Here is an 18,160-nt window from a genome sequence, read left to right on the forward strand (position 1 = left end):
GCTGCAATTATTGCGCAATTTTTAAAAGGTCGTGCAGCTTTGTTCACTGGTTCAATTGCGAATCAGGTGCAAATTTTAACTTAAAATCGCACCTGAACCAGACTGAAAAACGCACAGGACTTTTTAAAAACCGATATGTAAACTGGCTCCATAGAGATGGCTGCAGATTCACGTCATGCAAATTGGGTGTGGTTCAAAACGCATCCAATTCGCATATATGTGAACCCAGCCTCACATTCCTGACATGCCAGGAATACAACTAGTTCTTTGAAACGGTTAAAATCGATGGGTTTAGTTCCGCTTTAACCACTTCTGGATCGGAAGGATTTGCCCCCTTAATGACCAGGCCCTATTTTGCGATTCGGCACTGCGTTACACATGCACGGTTGTACAATGCTGTACCTAAATAAAATTGACGTCCTTTTTTCCCCACAAATAGAGCTTTCTTTTGGTGGTATTTGATCACCTGTGCGATTTTTATTTTTTGCGTTATATACAAAAAAAAAAAGAGCGACAATTCTGAAAAAAAAAAAATATTTTTTCACTTTCTGCTATATAACATTCTCAAAAAAAAAAAAAGTAAAAATCAAAATTTTTTAACATATTAGGCCAATTTGTTTTCTGCTACATATTTTTGGTAAAAAAAAAAAAAATAAAATAAAAAAATCGCAATAAATGTATTTTGATTGGTTTACGCAAAAAGTTATCACATCTACTAACTATGGGAATTATTATTTGTCTTTTTTTTTTTTTACTAGTAATATGGCGGCGATCTGTGATTTCTTGCGGGACTGCGACATTGCGGCAGACAGATCGGACCCCTAACTGACATTTTTGATACTTTGGGGGGGACCAGTGACATTACCACAGTAATCAGTGCTAAAAATATGCACTGTTACTGTAATAATGACACTGTCAGGGAAGGGGTTAACACAGTAAATGATCAAGTGGTTAAATGTGCAACTAGGGGTGTGTTTCTAACAGTGGGGGCGTGGCTTGTGAAATGACCATAGAGACGTGTGTCCCTATATAGAAGTATCATAGGCACTCTGTGATCATTGCAGGAAGAAGAACTGTCTGCTGTGTTTACAACATCTGACCGTCCTCTCTCAGCGGGGAGCGATCGCGGGTGCCCGGTGGCAATCTGAGCCGCCTGCCCCGTGCATCGGGATCCCCGCTGATGAGCGGGGCCGTGCCACCAACGGCGCATGCTCGCCCCCTAAGCTGCAGGGGCGCGACCGACGTATACCTATGGCGGTTCGCGCAGGAGCGGCTGCCTGCCGCAGTATAATGGCACTTTTCCACTGCAAGTACCGGCTCGGCTCTACTCGGCCCTGCTTGGCCCGGTTTGCTTTTCCACTGCTGGTACCGCATGGTACGGTGTCGGAACGGTTCGGTACGGTTTGCTTTTCCACTGAAGTAGTACTAAAGTTAAGTGGGTGGGATAACAACGGGGTGGGTGGGATTCTCTGACCAATCAGTGGCTAGTAGTGACTGCATGCAAAGGATTGTGGGATATGGTACCGGGTATGGTACCTCTTGGAACCACAATCGAGGTGGCACTGTTTTTGAGAGCCGTACCGTTCGGTTCCATGCAGTGGAAAAGCGCCGCCGTACCGTACCGTTCCTACACCGTACCATGCAGTACCAGCAGTGGAAAAGCACATAAGCGAGCCGAACCGTTCGGTTCCATGCAGTGGAAAAGCGCCATAACAGAACTAAACCCATCGATATAACAGTTTAAAAAAAACAGTTGCATTCCGGCTAGTTCCGGGACGTAACTGTCACACTTGCTTGTGCTGTCAACTAAACTGTCAAACCATCCAATGGCTGGTGTCATAACTGATCACATGAGCAGCATCATGGCAATTGAAGATTAAACAGAGGCCAAGATGGCTGCTTCCATGGCTGAAAACAATAGGAGGGTGAAGTTCCGCTTTCAGTAAGACATTTCAGAGGTCCTTTTAAACCTTAGGGCCCTTTCACACTTGTAGTCCGTCTGAGACAGAGCTGTCAGGTCCCCATGCATCTCTATGGGGGAATCAGATGGGAACGGACCGTCTGTCCACTCTCATCCGATCCCATCCGCTGGACGGATGGAAAATCGGGTTTCCATCCATCCAGATTTGACGGATCGGATGTCAGTGGACATGTCTCTGCCGACATCCGATGCCCCATAGAGATGCATGGGGGGACCGTTCAGATCCGCCAAAAAAACTGACAGGCGGATCTGAACGGTCCGCCTGTGTGAAAGGGGCCTTATAATTATAGTGGTGGTGCATGAAATACACAGAGTACAGGGCATAGGAGTGCACAGGTCTCAGAGTTAACAGTACAGAACCCACCCCACCCCCCCCCAATCCATACATAGTGGGGCTCTCCTTTAAATGGACATCATAACGAAACAATAAATACAATTATGGATATTTCTTTTTCTAAGAAATAAATTATAAACTTCAGTTATGTATAATTACACATATTAAAAACCTTATTCCCAAAGGATTGCACTTACTGCACACCGCATACTTCTTTAAAGGTTTTTTTTTGTCTTTTTTTCCCCCTGTTTTGTTAAATAAGTGGAGTACTCGTATCAGTTCAACGTTCTCACATAAAGATCAACTGTTCACAGCTTGAGTAGTCAGTGGTGCTTCACAAGATCGACCTCTGATTACTGTGACAAAAAAAAAATTCGGAGGTATCTTTATTTTCTACCCCCCTAAGACCTCCGCGTGCGACTTTACTTACGGAAATCGCTTTTAGAAAAGAAACGGTCATCCTGTACAGTGCTGCCGACGGACGCGGCTGGGGGTAGATTCTTCCCCCGATTTGGCCCGCTATAGTTTATCTATTTACAAAACAAGCCGTAAAAAGTGCCTGCTGGGCCCGCCGGGGGCTGCGGGGGGGTGAGACGGTCCGTGACGTCTTGTTAATGTTGTAATGATGATAAAATCAGGAGTAGGAAGAAGAAGGCGGTGATGCAGAGTAACCTCTTGAATAGGGCCGAGCTGTCCTTCGGTACGCAGATCTGGGCTAGGTCGTTGGTTATGTGGGAGATCTCGTGGGCCGCACACACGAAGATGAAGGTGCTGATGATGATGTTGAGTACCGGGTTGCCAGGGATGAGGACCAGGATGCCCTTGGTGTCCGCCGCCAGCCAAATGTGGTATTGACAGATGAAGAGCTGCAAGGAAGAACATTTTGCTAAATGGTCGGTCTTTGGACGATATAGAAATAATCTTTGCGTTAGCCTGGAGAACATGGAGGCTCCGATACCGATATGCAAGCCATGACTTTGCAGCAAAAGTCAACAGCTAAGGCCTTCTCCTCATCTCTAACTACTCCCTGTCTGGTAAAGAATAGGCAAACCCAACATTTCATATTCCTGATACAACTCTTCTGGGAAGGCTGTTCACAAGGTTTAGGAGTGTCTATGGCAGGGGTGTCCAAACTATGCCCCTCCAGCTGTTCAGCAACTATAATTCCCATCATGCCTAGTTATGTCTGTGAATGTCAAAGATTTACAATGCATCATGGGAAGTGTAGTTCCACAACAGTTGGAGGGCCATAGTTTGGACACCCCTGGTCTATGGGAATGTTTGACCATTCTTCCAGAAGTGCATACACTGTATTGGGACGCCCGCCTTTACACACACATGAACTTTAATGGCATCCCAGCCTTAGTCCGTAGGGTTCAATATTGAGTTGGCCCACCCGGAGGGTGATCTCGCGGTGAATGCGCCGCTGGGACCACCCTTATCGGAAAGCCCATCGCCTGCAGTTTAAAAAAATACCAGGGTTATGGCAGCTATCTGCTGCCATAACACCGGTATTTAGCTTTAAACTCAGGACGTCAATTTACTAAGGAGCGCTCCATCTATTGGCTAATCTACAAATTTCTATAATCAGTACTAAAAGGATTTATGGCAGAGGTACTATTTAAAAATATGAACGGGACATCACAAGCACTACAAGAAAAATTCTTACAAAATGTGCTTGCTGAAAATTCACTGTACTCTCTAATTATTAACCACTTCAGCTCCAGAAGGTTTAACCCTACACCCCCCCCCCCCTTCTTGTACACACTGCTCCCCTCTCTAGAGGTGTCATTAGGGGGAGGAGGTGACAGGAGAAGAATGTGGCACTGGCCATGGCTGTGCCCTAGGTAGCAGTGCGCCCTAGGCGGCTGCCTGGTACGCCTAGTGGTAGAACCGGTCCTGGTTGGGGAAAGATATTTTAGTGTCTGAGGCAGTGGTTGTAAATTTATGAGCGAAGTTGAAAGGAGGCCTCAAATGCGGCCCCTGACATCACCAAGGGCCACACCTAATGTTAATATATATAATACTAGAGAGGACTGTCAGAGACTGCAGACCTAATAGAGGAAATGAGGGTCAGAGAGTGAGGACAATAGGAAACTGGGAACACGTTACACGAGGGCCATTAGAGATCAATGCTATTACCCTAATCAATGTTACCACAACAGACCGCTGAGGTCCGAGGGCCGCACATCACATACCAAAGGGTCGCATGTGGCCCTCAGGTCGCAGGTTGGGCGCATGGGGGCCAGGGGTGTTGTGTTAAGAAATAAGATCTGAAAAGACCGTTGTGTGATGTCTGCCAGTGCCTTTACCAAACACACACCAGTACTTACCTCCAAGGAGATTTTACCAAACCAGGCAAAGAAGGAGCTGTACACAGAGCGAGCATATCCAGGAATGTTCCTGATGAGGACAAAGGCTAAAATCTGCCGGGAAAATACAAGAAAAGAAATATTTAGTTGTTATGTAGCACATTGTAAAGATAATCCTATAGCCCCCATATTATAGGACATGTGACATTTGTGGGACTTGATCTCAGAGACGATGGGACACTGCAGGGCTCAGGATTTCTCTTCTAGAAGGATATTCTCTGTGCAATGTCACCGACCACTGAGAGATGGCGCTGTCTGCAGACATTCAACAAAACAATACCTTTGTCTATGCTGGTAGCGTATCCGGCTGGAATATGTCATTCTAAAGCAACTGTCGGGAATCATGATCACGGGCGACTGCGACCGTACAACATAACATTTGGGTGTATATCCCCACCCAGGGGGCCATAGGTGCGGTGTACAGCTGCCCATAAAAATCAATGGTCTACATGTGTACACAACTTGCACAGACTGTACAGGGATGAGCAAAAGGGTTTAGACTTTTTGCACAGTATATGGGAATTTATGCAATTTTCTATATAGGGGGCAAATGTGTTGCTTTGGATTTTAAAAATTGGTTTTATAGGCTAAAGCTGTTTTCCCTAATGCATTCTATGCATTAAAGTGATTGCAAAGTCAGTTTTTTTTATACTTACCTCCTCTGTGCAGTTAGTTTTGCACAGAGCAGCCCGGATCCTTCTCTTCTCGGGTCGCTCTTCGCTGCTCCTAGCTCCTCCCTTCTGTCAAGTGCCCTCACCGTAAGCAGCTCTGCATATTCATTCAGACATGGAGCTGTGATTCAGCCCCACCCCCTCTCTCCTGATTGGCTAACTAACTGATTGACAGCCGCAGGAGCCAATGGCCCCATGGCTGTGTCTCAGCCAATCAAGAGGGAGAGTCACGGACAGCTGAGGGACTCATGGACATCGCTGGACAGAGTGGGGGCTCAGGTAAGTATTAGGGGTGCTGGGGTAGCTGCTTCACACAGAAGGTTTTTTATCTTGAATTATAGAATGCATGAAGATAAAAAAAAAAATTATTTTTTTCAACTCCTTTAACCACTTCCCGCCCGCCGTATAGCAGAATGACGGCCGCAAGTGGTTAATTTATCCTAACTGGGCGTTGCATGACATCCAGCAGGAAAAGCCGCTCGCGAGGGCGCGCAGAGCAGCAATCGGTGGTGCAGTGTGTCGCTCTGACACACCTCATCTCCGATCCTGGTAAGCAGCCTATGACATAGGCTCTTTACCATGTGATCAGCTGTGTCCAATCACAGCCGGTTATATCGTAACCAGGAAGTGCTGTTTATCAGCATTCCTTGCACTAACAAGGCACGAGTAGAGGAGAGACGATCGGCGGCTCTCCTGACAGGGGTGTCTGTGCTGATAATCAGTGCATTGATTATCAGTGCAGACTCGTCCAGGATGACCACTAGAGCTCCCCGGAGATGCCCACTAGAGCCCACCAGGGATGTCAACCTATGCCCATTAGTAATGCCGGTCAGTGCCTTCTCATCAGTGCCGCCCATCATTGCCACCCATCAGTTCCGCCTATCAGTGCCCATCAGTGCTGCATATCAGTGCCTATCAGTGCCCATCAGTGCGGGAGAAAACGTACTTCTTTACAAAATTTTAAGACATACAAGGAATAACTTTTTTTTTTTCAAAATTTTCGGTCTTTTTTTACTTGTTTGGAAAAAACCCAGTTGCGATCGAATACCACAAAAAAAGTTCTATTTGTGGGGAAAAAAAAACAATAAAAACGTTATTGACCATGCAACTGTCATTCTAAATGCGACAGCGCTAAAAGCTGAAAAAACACACCTTTGCATGCAGCTCCGCCCCCCCCCCCCCTCTATTCTTACCTGAGTCCAATCGATCAAGTGATGTGCACGAGAGCAGAGGTTTTCTCCGCTCTCTCCCTCCTCATTGGCTCAGAGACAGCAGTGGGAGCTGCTGGTGCTCCATGGGCCAGGGGGGGCGGCAGACTGACTGCACCATACCCCCCCCCCCCAGCGAGACAGGAGTGGAGAGGACAGACCCCCCCCCCCTCAGTCTTCTGCGTCTCCTCCCTCCTCCTCCATGACCAATGGCATGTCTTCTCCACTCGGTCAATCGTGAAATGGGCCTCAAAACCTGCTTCCTGATTGGTCAGGAGGAGGATCCGTGTGACAATAGCGAATTTTCATTGGCTATTGTCATACAACTGGGTGGGCTCAAGCCCACCGTTTTTTTTTTTTTTAGCCTGTGAGAGCCTCTGGCTCTAATCACATGGTTAAAAAAAAAATGCCCCATTGAACTCCATGCATCCGGCGCCCCACATGTAGATTAGGGGGCTGGACGCATGGATAGGGAGGGCGGCGCCCCTGCGCCCCGTATGACCAGCCGCCACTGCATGAAATTTAAAATATTTGTTTTATGAAAAAATTTAAGCATGTCTAAAGGAAAAACATGCATTTTTTTCATTTTAGATGGGGAAGGGTCAGAACTCCTGTCTTGATTTATTGCAGTCAGTGTCCTCCATGGCTCCGTTTGCCTTGGTGACTTTTTTTCAGCCGGGACAGAAATGTTATAGCTGTCACTGGAACAGGAAGTGAGAGAAATTCTACCAATGGGAACACTTATGAAGAGGATTTTGCCTTAAAGTATAACTTTTTTTTTTAAAGTTTTGGATGGAGAGGAGAGGGATTAAAACCCCTGTCAGTTTTTATTGCTGTCTGTGCCCCCCCCCCCCCCGTTAGGGAGATTCCCCCTCTTTATTTGCCATTATCATTGAAAGGGAAAGTAAAACAAAATCCCAAATTTTGCTGTCCCCAGAAAAGTAATAGAGGGGAAATCTTCCAATGGGGACACTAGTTCTGGTGACCTGGGGGTCCCCAAGGAATTCCCTTAATTTGCAGGGATTTCCTCTCACTTCCTGTGTGGCTATGAGACAGGAAGTGAAGGGAGGTCTCCACAAAGGGACACAGATGGCGAAAAAAGAATCTGACAGGGGTTATAACCCTCCCTTGTTCTATCCAAAATGAAAAAAAAGGTTTGCCTATTGTTCTACTTTAAGTTTAAGGCTCCGTTCACATGTGGGTGTAGCGGATCACGGGCAGAATAACCGCGATTCTGCCCGCGATCCGGAATCATTGCAAATTGCGGGACGCCTGTGCGATGCCCATGATTTGCAATAGCATCCCAAATGCTGTGCGATGTTGCCGCAATTTCCGCCTCACGAATTGCGGTAACATCGCACAAACAGAATCGCGGGACGCACGACGCCCAAAAAGGTACAGGAGCTTCTTTTGGGTGTCATGTGTTCCGCAATTCTGTTTGCGCGATGTTACCGAGATTCGGCAGGCGGAAATTGCGGCAACATCGCACAGCATTTGAGGTGCCATTGCAAATCATGGGCATCGCACAGGCGTCCCGCCATTTGCAATGATTCCGGATCGCGGGCAGAATCGCGGTGATTCTGTCCGTGATCCGCTACGCCCACATGTAATCGTAGCCTTAAGCCCCGTACACACGTACCGATGGTCGGCATACAAATGTTCCTCTTTTCTCCCCGGGATGTCGGTGTCTGTTGAAAAGTGCAAAGACAGCACAAGGACAGCACAAGAATTTTGTCTGCAGACTTCAGCTGACTGCAGAAGTGATGTCATGTAATGGTTAACTTTCCCTGTGTTTTTAATTTTCTGAGCATGCCCAGTCTTGCAAATCTGCGGTCTGTCGGCCGAATTGTGTACTGACAGGCGAACAATCGTCCGTTCTGGTGTCCGCAGACAAAAATTTTCATGTTTGCACGAAAGACTTTTGTCCGCGGATTGTGCGCAGACAGCTGTCGGAGGCACCATACTAACACGCGTACAATCGGCAGATCTTTCGTCCGCCGACGTTTGTATGCCGACGATCGGTACGTGTGTACGGGCCTTTAGAGATCTCCTGTTCTGTCTCTGGCACATGAAACAAAGGAAAATCAACAACATGAGATGCAAACACAAAAAAAAAAAAAAAACACCTAACAAGCTCGCTAATGGTTCCCTAATCTATGCAAAACTAACAAAAAAAAAAAAAAGTCCTTTCATCTTTAGGCGGCCGCCCTCAGCGGATGGCTATAAACGGAGCCATCATCAGATGAGATCACCTACACATATTTTTTTTAACATAAAAGGAAATGGGTTTTTTTCCACCCAAAAATTTGACTTTTTTTTCTATATTCTTATACGGTATATAAAAAAAACCCACTGGTTATTAATTACCACCAAATGAAAGCTCTATTGGTTTTAAAAAAATTATCTAAAATTAATTTGGGTACAGTGTTGCATTACCAGATCATTTACAGTTAAACTATGACAGCACTGAAAACGGAAGAGGTATAATACAGGCTGGTCAAAGTATCCCCTGCGCTCTGATCTCCCTGGGATTGGGACTGCTTTGGATTGCCTAAAGTGATTGTAAAGTTTTGTGCTTTTTTTTTTTAACTTAAGCCCCGGAAGATTTTACCCCCTTCCTGACCAGGGCCTATTTTGCGATTCGGCACTGCGTGACTTTAACGGACAATTGCGCGGTCGTGCGACGCTGTACCTAAACAAATTTGACGTCCTTTTTTTCCCACAAACAGAACTTTCTTTTGGTGGTATTTGATCACCTGTGCGATTTTTTGATCATGCGCTATAAACAAAAAAAGAGCGTCAATTTTGCAAAAATAATATTTTTCACATTATTTTATATGAAATTCCCCCCAAAAAAATGTAAAAATCAAAATTTTTTAACATTTTAGGCCAATTTGTTTTATGCTACATATGTTTGGTAAAAAAAAAAAAAAAAAAAAAAAATCGCAATAAGCGTATTTTGAATGGTTTGCGCAAAAGTTATTGCGTTTACTAAGGGAAAGATTTTTGTCATGTTTGTTGTTTTTTTTTTTTTAACGAGTAATGGCGGCGATCTGCGATTTTTTCTGCGGGACTGCGACATTGTGGCGGACAGATCGGACCCTTGACTGACATTTTTGACACTTTTGGGGTTACCAGTGACATTACTACAGTAATCAGTGCTATACATATGCACTGTTCCTGTAAAAATTGCACTGGCAGTGAAGGGGTTAACTTTTTGGAGAGGGAGGGGTTATGTGTGTCCCTAGGGACGTGTTTCTTACTGTGATTGGATGTGGCTACTGGTGTAAGAACAGAGATCAATGGTCCTACATAGCAGAACCGTATGATTTCCATTCTTACACAGGGAAGAATGACAGGCGGCTTCGTTTACATTAGCCGTCTGCCTTTCTTCCGGTGTAACGGACGATCGCGAGTGCCCAGTGGACATCGGGTCCACCAGGCACACGCGCGGGGGGGGGGGGGGGGGTCCGTGACCGAGCGGGAGCACGTCTCCGGCGGCGCGCGCTCGCTCCCTAGAGCCTCACAGGCTAGCGACGTAGACCTAAAATAAATAAATAGTCGTGCGGCAGTCGGCAAGTGGTTAAATACCAAACGTTATACTTACTTGCCCTGTGCAGTTGGTTTTGGACAGAGTCGCCCCGGATCCTCCTCTTCTTGAGTCCCTGGTTGGAGCTCCTGGCCCCTACCTCCTGTCTGGTGCCCCCACAGCAAGCCGCTTGCTATGGGGGCACCTGAGCCCAGCTGCAGCATCCGTGTATCCACTGTAATCCACTATTGCTGCTGTTTGGCCCCGCCCATTCTCCTGATTGGCTGGCTTTGATAGACTAAATAGGTAAATTTAAGGTGTCACCATAGGGTGGCACTATGGACACTAAAGTAAACCCGTGCCACGTCCTAATATATATGAAAGGAATAAGGTGCTAGAGATGGACTTTATTGGCACAAGACAACTGACACAAATGTCATAAAAATGTAAATTTTATTCAAAAAATATTTAAAAATTGGATAACAAATCCACATAGCATTGCCTTAAAAATGATATACAACATCATCACTCTAAGGCAGTGTTTCTCAACTCCGATCCTCAGGGCACACTAACAGGCCAGATTTTAAGTATTACCTTGGGTAAATGCAGACTAGAGTACTGCAATCAATGAACAGCAAATAATATCACCTGTGATGTATTTCAGTTATCTTGCAAACCTGGCCTGTTAGTGGGCCCTGAGGACCGGAGTTGAGAAACACTGATCGAAGGTATTGATAATCGACATGCCAATGGCGCTGCTGCTTTGTCTCAGCCAATCAGCAGGGAGAGTCCCGGATGCCTGAGGGACTGGTGGACATCGCTGGACAGAGATGGGGCTCAGGTAAGTATTAGGGGGTGCTGGGGAAGCTGCTTACACACAGAAGGTTTTTTTTTATCTTAATGCATAGAATGCACCAAGATAAAAACCCTTCTGACTTTACAACTCCATTAAAGTAATTTTTTAATACATCACGTAATCAAGTAGTACCTGTACAACAGAGACTGATGGGTGCATCGCGTTACAATCCGTCTTGTTTTTACAACTGCTGGCCCAGATTGAGTACGTCTAGGGGAACAGAGAACATCCACATCAGATAATGAGAAAAACACAATTACTAATTACATACAACCTGCTAAAAAAAATGATTATGCACCAATTTAACCACTTAAAGGGCAGTTCCACCCAAAAGTGGAACTTCCGCTCATTTGCTTCCTCCCCCCCTCCGGTGACACATTTGGCACCTTTCAGTGGGGGAGGGGGGGGCAGGTACCTGTTTTTGACAGGTACCCTTCCCCACTTCCCTCAAAAGTTTGGTCCCCTCCTCCTTCCCCCGCCGCCAAGCCAACCCAAATGTGCAGCTCGCTTCGCGCATGTGCAGTAGGGACCCGCCCGTGAAGCCGCAAGGCTCACCGACAATGGTGGCGGCAGCACCCGACAGCCGATGGAATCATTGGCTGCGGTGCCGACATCGCTGGACACCAGGACAGGTAAGTGCACTAATATTGAAATTCAGCATCTACAGTATGTGTACAGTATGTGTAGCTGCTGACTTTTAATTTTTGGAGGGGGAGAGACTGGAACACCGCTTTAAGAACCGCCCCACGTACATGTACTGCGGCAGGGCGGCCCTTAAGCGCAAAATCAAGTACCACTACGTGATTTTTTTTCTATCGACACTGGGGCGCTCTCGCCACAGGTGCCGCGCTCTCGCTGTGATTGGACACAGCGAGAGCCAAGCAGCGAGCCACCCGCGATCGTTCAGAGGAATGACAGAACGGTGGTCTGTTAGACAGGAAGCGAGAGATCTTGTGTTCCTACTAATCAGGAACACAGATCTCTCTCTTCCTGCAGTCAGTCCATCCCCCACACAGATAGAAAGCACTCCATAGGAGCACACTTAACCCTTTGATCACCCCCTGATGTTAACCCCTTTTTTTGATGAAAAGGTATGCTTTATTTTGCATAAGCAAATATACAAAAAACAAATACTTAATTGGGGTACATTCTACCCTGTACTGCGACGCAGCCATAAATACACTACATAACAATACATTTCCAATCATACAAATAAAGACATTCACTCTGCGGTATGATGCCTAATGTGTTGTGCGGAGTAAAGGCACCCTGAATCATTACATAATGCATGACGCCGCTTACCCCGAAATCATTTACTAGAAATAAGTTACTATGTACAGATTACTGAACATTGCATGCATCATTTCAAACCATAATACAGCAACAGAGGTGATGGGGGGGTAGGAGAGAGGGATAGGGGGAGGGGAATGAGTTCACAAGCCCAAAGCTTTATTGAAAGGACAAAGACACACAAGAGAGTGGGGGGAGGGGAAACTTCAGACCTCCTCTTCCTCCATGAAATCCATCAAGTTATAGTCTCTGTGCAGACCGTGAACCTGCGACAGTCCTCAATGGACATCCTCTCCCGCTGGTGGATAAGGCGCTTTTTGGCGCACCATAAAGCCTACTTAAAGCAGCACAACACCTGCCAGGCGTTATCAATGTCCCCCCCTCCCTGCCAGTGTCATTTATACAGTGACAGTGCATTCTTTTTTAGCACTGATCACTGAATTGATGTCATTGGTTTACAAAAAGTGTCACTTATTGTCAGATTTGTCCACCGCAATCCTGCAAAAAATTGCTGATCGCCGCCATTACTAATAAAAACAATAATAATATTAATAATAAAAAAAAAAAGTCCATAAATCTATCCCATAGATTGTAGACACTATAACTTTTGCAAAAAACAATCAGCATACGCTTATTGGGATTTATGTTTACCAAAAATATGTAGCAGAATACAAATTGGCGCCTAAACTGATGAGAAAATTAGATTTTTTTACATTTTTTTTATTGAATGTGTTTTATAGCAGAAAGTAAAATTATATATATATATATTTTTTTTTCAAAGTACAAATAGTACAAAAAAATAAAAAATTGCAGAGGTGATCAAATACCACCAGAAGAAAGCTCTATTTGTGGGAAAGAAAAAGGACATCAGTTTTGTGTACAGTGTCACACGACCGCACAATTGTCAGTTAAAGCAACGCAGTGCCGAATTGCAAAAAATGACCTGGTCAGGAAGGGGGCAAATCCTTCAGTCCAGAAGCGGTTAAACACATTGGTTTACGTTTATGAAACTGAGAAGTTCACTACTCAGCAGTTCACAGTGGAAAATGATCTCCTGTTTATGAAGGGGAGAACTTCAGTTCTCAGAGGAGAAGATTTTCCTGTGATCTCGTGAGACCCAGCGAGATTACAGTACAAGAAAATCACTGAAACCCTCTGGTGCCTGTTTATTAAGCAGCGGTAAAATACCACTGCTGAGTACACGGGCATTCTCACAGGAGACCCCCACATCATAATAATAAAATAATAGTCCCCCCTACAAAAAATTTATATACAGACACATTTTATATACAGTATCTCACAAAAGTGAGTACACCCCTCACATTTTTGTAAATATTTTATTATATCTTTTCATGTGACAACACTGAAGAAATGACACTTTGCTACAATGTAAAGTAGTGAGTGTACAGCTTGTATAACAGTGTAAATTTGCTGTCCCCTCAAAATAACTCAACACACAGCCATTAATGTCTAAACCTCTGGCAGCAAAAGTAAGTACACCTCAGTGTCCAAATTGGGCCCAAAGTATCAATATTTTGTGTGGCCACCATTATTTTCCAGCACTGCTTTAACCCTCTTGGGCATGGAGTTCACCAGAGCTTCACAGGTTGCCACTGGAGTCCTCTTCCACTCCTCCATGACGACATCAAGGAGCTGGTGGATGTTAGAGACCTTGCGCTCTTCCAACTTCTGTTTGAGGATGCCCCACAGATGCTCAATAGGGTTTAGGTCTGGAGAAATGCTTGGCCAGTCCATCACCTTTACCCTCAGCTTCTTTAGCAAGGCATTGGTCGTCTTGGAGGTGTGTTTGGGGTCGCTATCATGTTGGAATACTGCCCTGCGGCCCAGACTCTGAAGGGAGGGGATCATGCTCTGCTTCAGTATGTCACAGTACATGTTGGCATTCATGGTTCCCTCAATGAACTGTATCTCCCCAGTGCCGGCAGCACTCATGCAGCCCCAGACCATGACACTCCCACCATCATGCTTGACTGTACGCAAAACACACTTATCTTTGTACTCCTCTCCTGGTTGCCGCCACACACGCTTGGCACCATCTGAACCAAATAAGTTTATCTTGGTCTCATCAGACCACAGGACGTGGTTCCAGTAATCCATGACCTTATTCTGTTTGTCTTCAGCAAACTGTTTGCGGGCTTTCTTGTGCATCATCTTTAGAAGAGGCTTCCTTCTGGGACGACAGCCATGCAGATCAGAATGATGCAGTGTGCAGCGTATGGTCTGACCACTGACAGGCTGACCCCCCACCCCTTCAACTTCTGCAGCAATGCTGGCAGCACTCGTACATCTATTTCCCAAAGACAACCTCTGGATATGACGCTGAGCACATGCACTCAACTTCTTTGGTTGACCATGGCGAGGCCTGTTCTGAGTGGAACCTGTCCTGATACACAGCTGTATGGTCTTGACCACCGTGCTGCAGCTTAGTTTCAGGGTCTTGGCAATCTTCTTATAGCCTAGGCCATCTTAATGTACAGCAACAATTCTTTTTTCAGATCCTCAGAGAGTTCTTTGCCATGAGGTGCCATGTTGAACTTCCAGTGACCAGTATGAGAGAGCGAGAGCGATAACACCAAATTTAACACACCTGCTCCCCATTCACACCTGAGACCTTGTAACACTAACGAGTCACATGACACCGGGGAGGGAAAATGGCTAATTGGGCTCAATTTGGACATTGTCACTTAGGGGTGTACTCACTTTTGTTGCCAGCGTTTAGACATTAATGGCTGTGTGTTGAGTTATTTGAGGGGACAGCAAATTTACACTGTTATACAAGCTGTACACTCACTACTTTACATTGTAGAAAAGTGTCATTTCTTCAGTGTTGTCACATGAAAAGATATAATAAAATATTTACAAAAATGTGAGGGGTGTACTCACTTTTTTGAGATACTGTATATTATACATCTACCCACATTCATGCATAAATATGGCAGGAGGTCATAGTCTTCCTTCTTCCCCCTCAGTTCTCCAGGGATTATCTCTTCTCTCCCCGATTCTCCACCTCTGTGTTGGTGAATCTGGGAGTGCGAATTCTGTCACAGATCGCCAGTGAAGGGCAGAGATCGCAGCTTCATAAACTGTTAATTTCTGTGTCAGTATGTCTCTGTGTGTGGAGATGATCAGCGGAGAACATGTTTTCCCCCCATCATCTCGGTTTCATAAACCGGTAATGATCTGAGATGAGCTGCGATCATCAGAATCGCAGCTCATCTCGGTTTCATAAACGGACACCAATACTCCAATGTGAATCGCAGTTTTGTTTACAAACGATTTTTATTAGGAAGGTCAAAATGTGGTACAATCGTACAGAGATAGCAGATACAACATTATAACAAAACACATACATATTAGGCCAAAATTCTGATACATTTAAGAAATGTAGTTTACAATAAAGGCCTAATTGTTGCTCACAAAACAAAAAAAACAACTAAGTTTAAAGAAGCTGAACATTACAGAGTTCTACCTCTGTGATTTGCAGTTTTGATATGTAACTCTCCGTCACACACATGTAGATGCAATATCTCATCTCACCACTAGATGGGAGAAGTGCACAAAAGACCACAATGGTAAATCTAAGGCCCCTTTCACACTTGTGCGACCTGAAAGTCGCGTGACTTTGACGTGACTTGAAGCAATGCCTGTGTAATCTTGGGAACTACGGACCTCAGGTCACATGAAAGTCGGACCAAGATAGTGCAGGGATTACTTTGAAGTCGCACAGATGTGAACGGTACTCATTGGAAATCACGGGGTATGACTTTGCAGTCAACATGACAAGTCGCACAAGTGTGCAAGGGGCCTAGAGCTCACTCTGGGAAGGATTGGTTTAACATATACTGCGGCGGTCAGCCCCTCACAGGCAAAGTGACGTACCGGTACGTCACTAGCCTGTGAGGCTCTGGGGAGCAAGCGTGCGCCGCCGGAGGCGCGCTACCGCGCGGTCACGGACCCCCCCGCGCGTGTGAGCGGCGGACCCGATGTCCGCCGCTCACTCACGATCGTCCGTGACAGCGGGAGAAAGGCAGGCGGCTGATGTAAACAAGCCGCCTGTCATTCTCCCCTGTGTGGGAACAGTGATCATACGGTTCTGCTATGTAGGACCGTTGATCACTGTTCCTACACCTCAAGCCACAGCCAATCACAGTTAGAATCACGCCCCTAGGGACACACACAGCCCCTCCCTCTCAAAAAAAGTTAACCCCTTCACTACCAGTGTCATTTTACAGTAACAGTGCATATGTATAGCACTGATTACTGCAGTAATGTCACTGGTACCCCCAAAAGTGTCAAAAATGTCAGTCAAGGGTCCGATCTGTCCGCCGCAATGTCGCAGTCCCGCAAAAAAAACCACAGATCGCCGCCATTACGCGTTAAAAAAAAAAACAACAAAAATGACAAAAATCTTTCCCTTTGTTAGTAAACGCGATAACTTTTGTGCAAACCAATCAAAATACGCTTTTTGCGATTTTTTTTTACCAAACATATGTAGCATAAAACAAATTGGTTGAAAATGTTAAAAAATTTTGATTTTTACATTTTTTTTGGGGGAATTTCATATAAAACAAATGTGAAAAATATTGTTATTTTTGCAAAATTGTCGCTCTTTTTTTGTTTATAGCGCATGATCAAAAAATCGCACAGGTGATCAAATACCACCAAAAGAAAGCTCTGTTTGTGGGAAAAAAAGGACATCAAATTCGTTTAGCGTCGCACGACCGCGCAATTGTCCTTTAAAGTCATGCAGTGCCGAATCGCAAAATACCCCCTGGTCGGAATGGGGGTAAAATCTTCCGGGGCTTAAGTGGTTAACAAAAACACGTAGCAGAATACATATCGCTCTAAATTAGTGAAGAAATTAGATTTTTTTACATTTTTAATTTTAATTGTTTTTCGGTCTTTTTTTGTTTATAGCGCAAAAAAATAAAAACAGCACAGGTGATCAAATGCCACCAAAAGAAAGCTCTATTTGCGGGGAAAAAAATGACAACTTTTATTTGGGTACAGAGTTGCATGACCGCGCAATTGTCAGATAAAGTAATGCAGTGCAAAAGATGGCCTGGTCATGAAGGGGGGGGGATCTTTCGGAGGTCAAGTGGTTAACACTTACCAGAAAGGAGACCACAGATGCGAAGAGTAAGACGTTGGACACTCTGGTGGAGAAGAGCGGCTCCCCCTTTCCTTCATGGAGGACTTGCTGCTTCTGTAAAGCCAGGTAGGCGAAGGCGAACAGCATGCCATAAAACACAGCCTGGGAAGGAGAAGGAGTGGTATGTAAGTAATGTCACCGCTCATACTGATGGGAATTTGGACATAAATGCAAATTAGTGTGAAAGATCATTCATCAATTGGAACAACTCTCCTGTTACTGCTACCCAACACATACACTATATGGCCAACGTATGGTACCCCTGACCATCATACCTACTTTATGGGCAAAAGTATGTGAACATCACTCCTAGAGATGTAAAATCTCCAGAAATTTTGAAGCCATGAAAAAAAAAAAAAAAAAAAAAAAAAAGGAAGAAGAATTTTCCCGTTTTTTCCCCAGCAAAAAATGCCAAATTTATGAAAAATTTTAAAATAAAATTCAGCTTGAAAAATTTAATTGAATTGAAAGTCATTTTGTTACACTGGGAAGGAAAATACAATGTACATAAAAGTATTATGCGTGAAATAAAAAGTTCAGCTTATTCAATAAATAAACTAAACTTGCTTTTTAAAATTGTATTTTTGGCAATAAAATTTCTTAAACCCTCAGAATATTATTTTATTTTTATTTATTAATAAACACAAATTTTCAGGAAAAAAATATAATGAAATGAATTATAGTACAAAAACACACAATATAATACCCACTTTTGGTTAAAATATAAAAAGGTGAGGTTGCATCGA

General features: G+C 44.7%; 1 protein-coding gene across 1 annotated transcript in view; it reads right to left on the reverse strand.

Moving 5' to 3' along the window:
* Positions 1-2,749: 2,749 nt before the first annotated feature.
* Positions 2,750-18,160, reverse strand: part of CASD1 (CAS1 domain containing 1) — a gene marked incomplete at its 5' end in the record, with an annotated part of 90,086 nt that continues 74,675 nt past the window's right edge. Inside the window, 4 exons of the mRNA XM_082258246.1 lie at positions 2,750-3,181; positions 4,649-4,741; positions 11,084-11,161; positions 17,376-17,516. Coding sequence (XP_082114372.1) covers positions 2,927-3,181; positions 4,649-4,741; positions 11,084-11,161; positions 17,376-17,516 — 567 coding nt within the window. The 3' untranslated portion in view covers positions 2,750-2,926. The remainder of the gene's footprint in view (positions 3,182-4,648; positions 4,742-11,083; positions 11,162-17,375; positions 17,517-18,160) is intronic.

The sequence above is a fragment of the Pelophylax lessonae genome (genome assembly GCF_965119305.1).
Source record: "Pelophylax lessonae genome assembly, chromosome: 5".
NCBI lineage: Eukaryota > Metazoa > Chordata > Amphibia > Anura > Ranidae > Pelophylax > Pelophylax lessonae.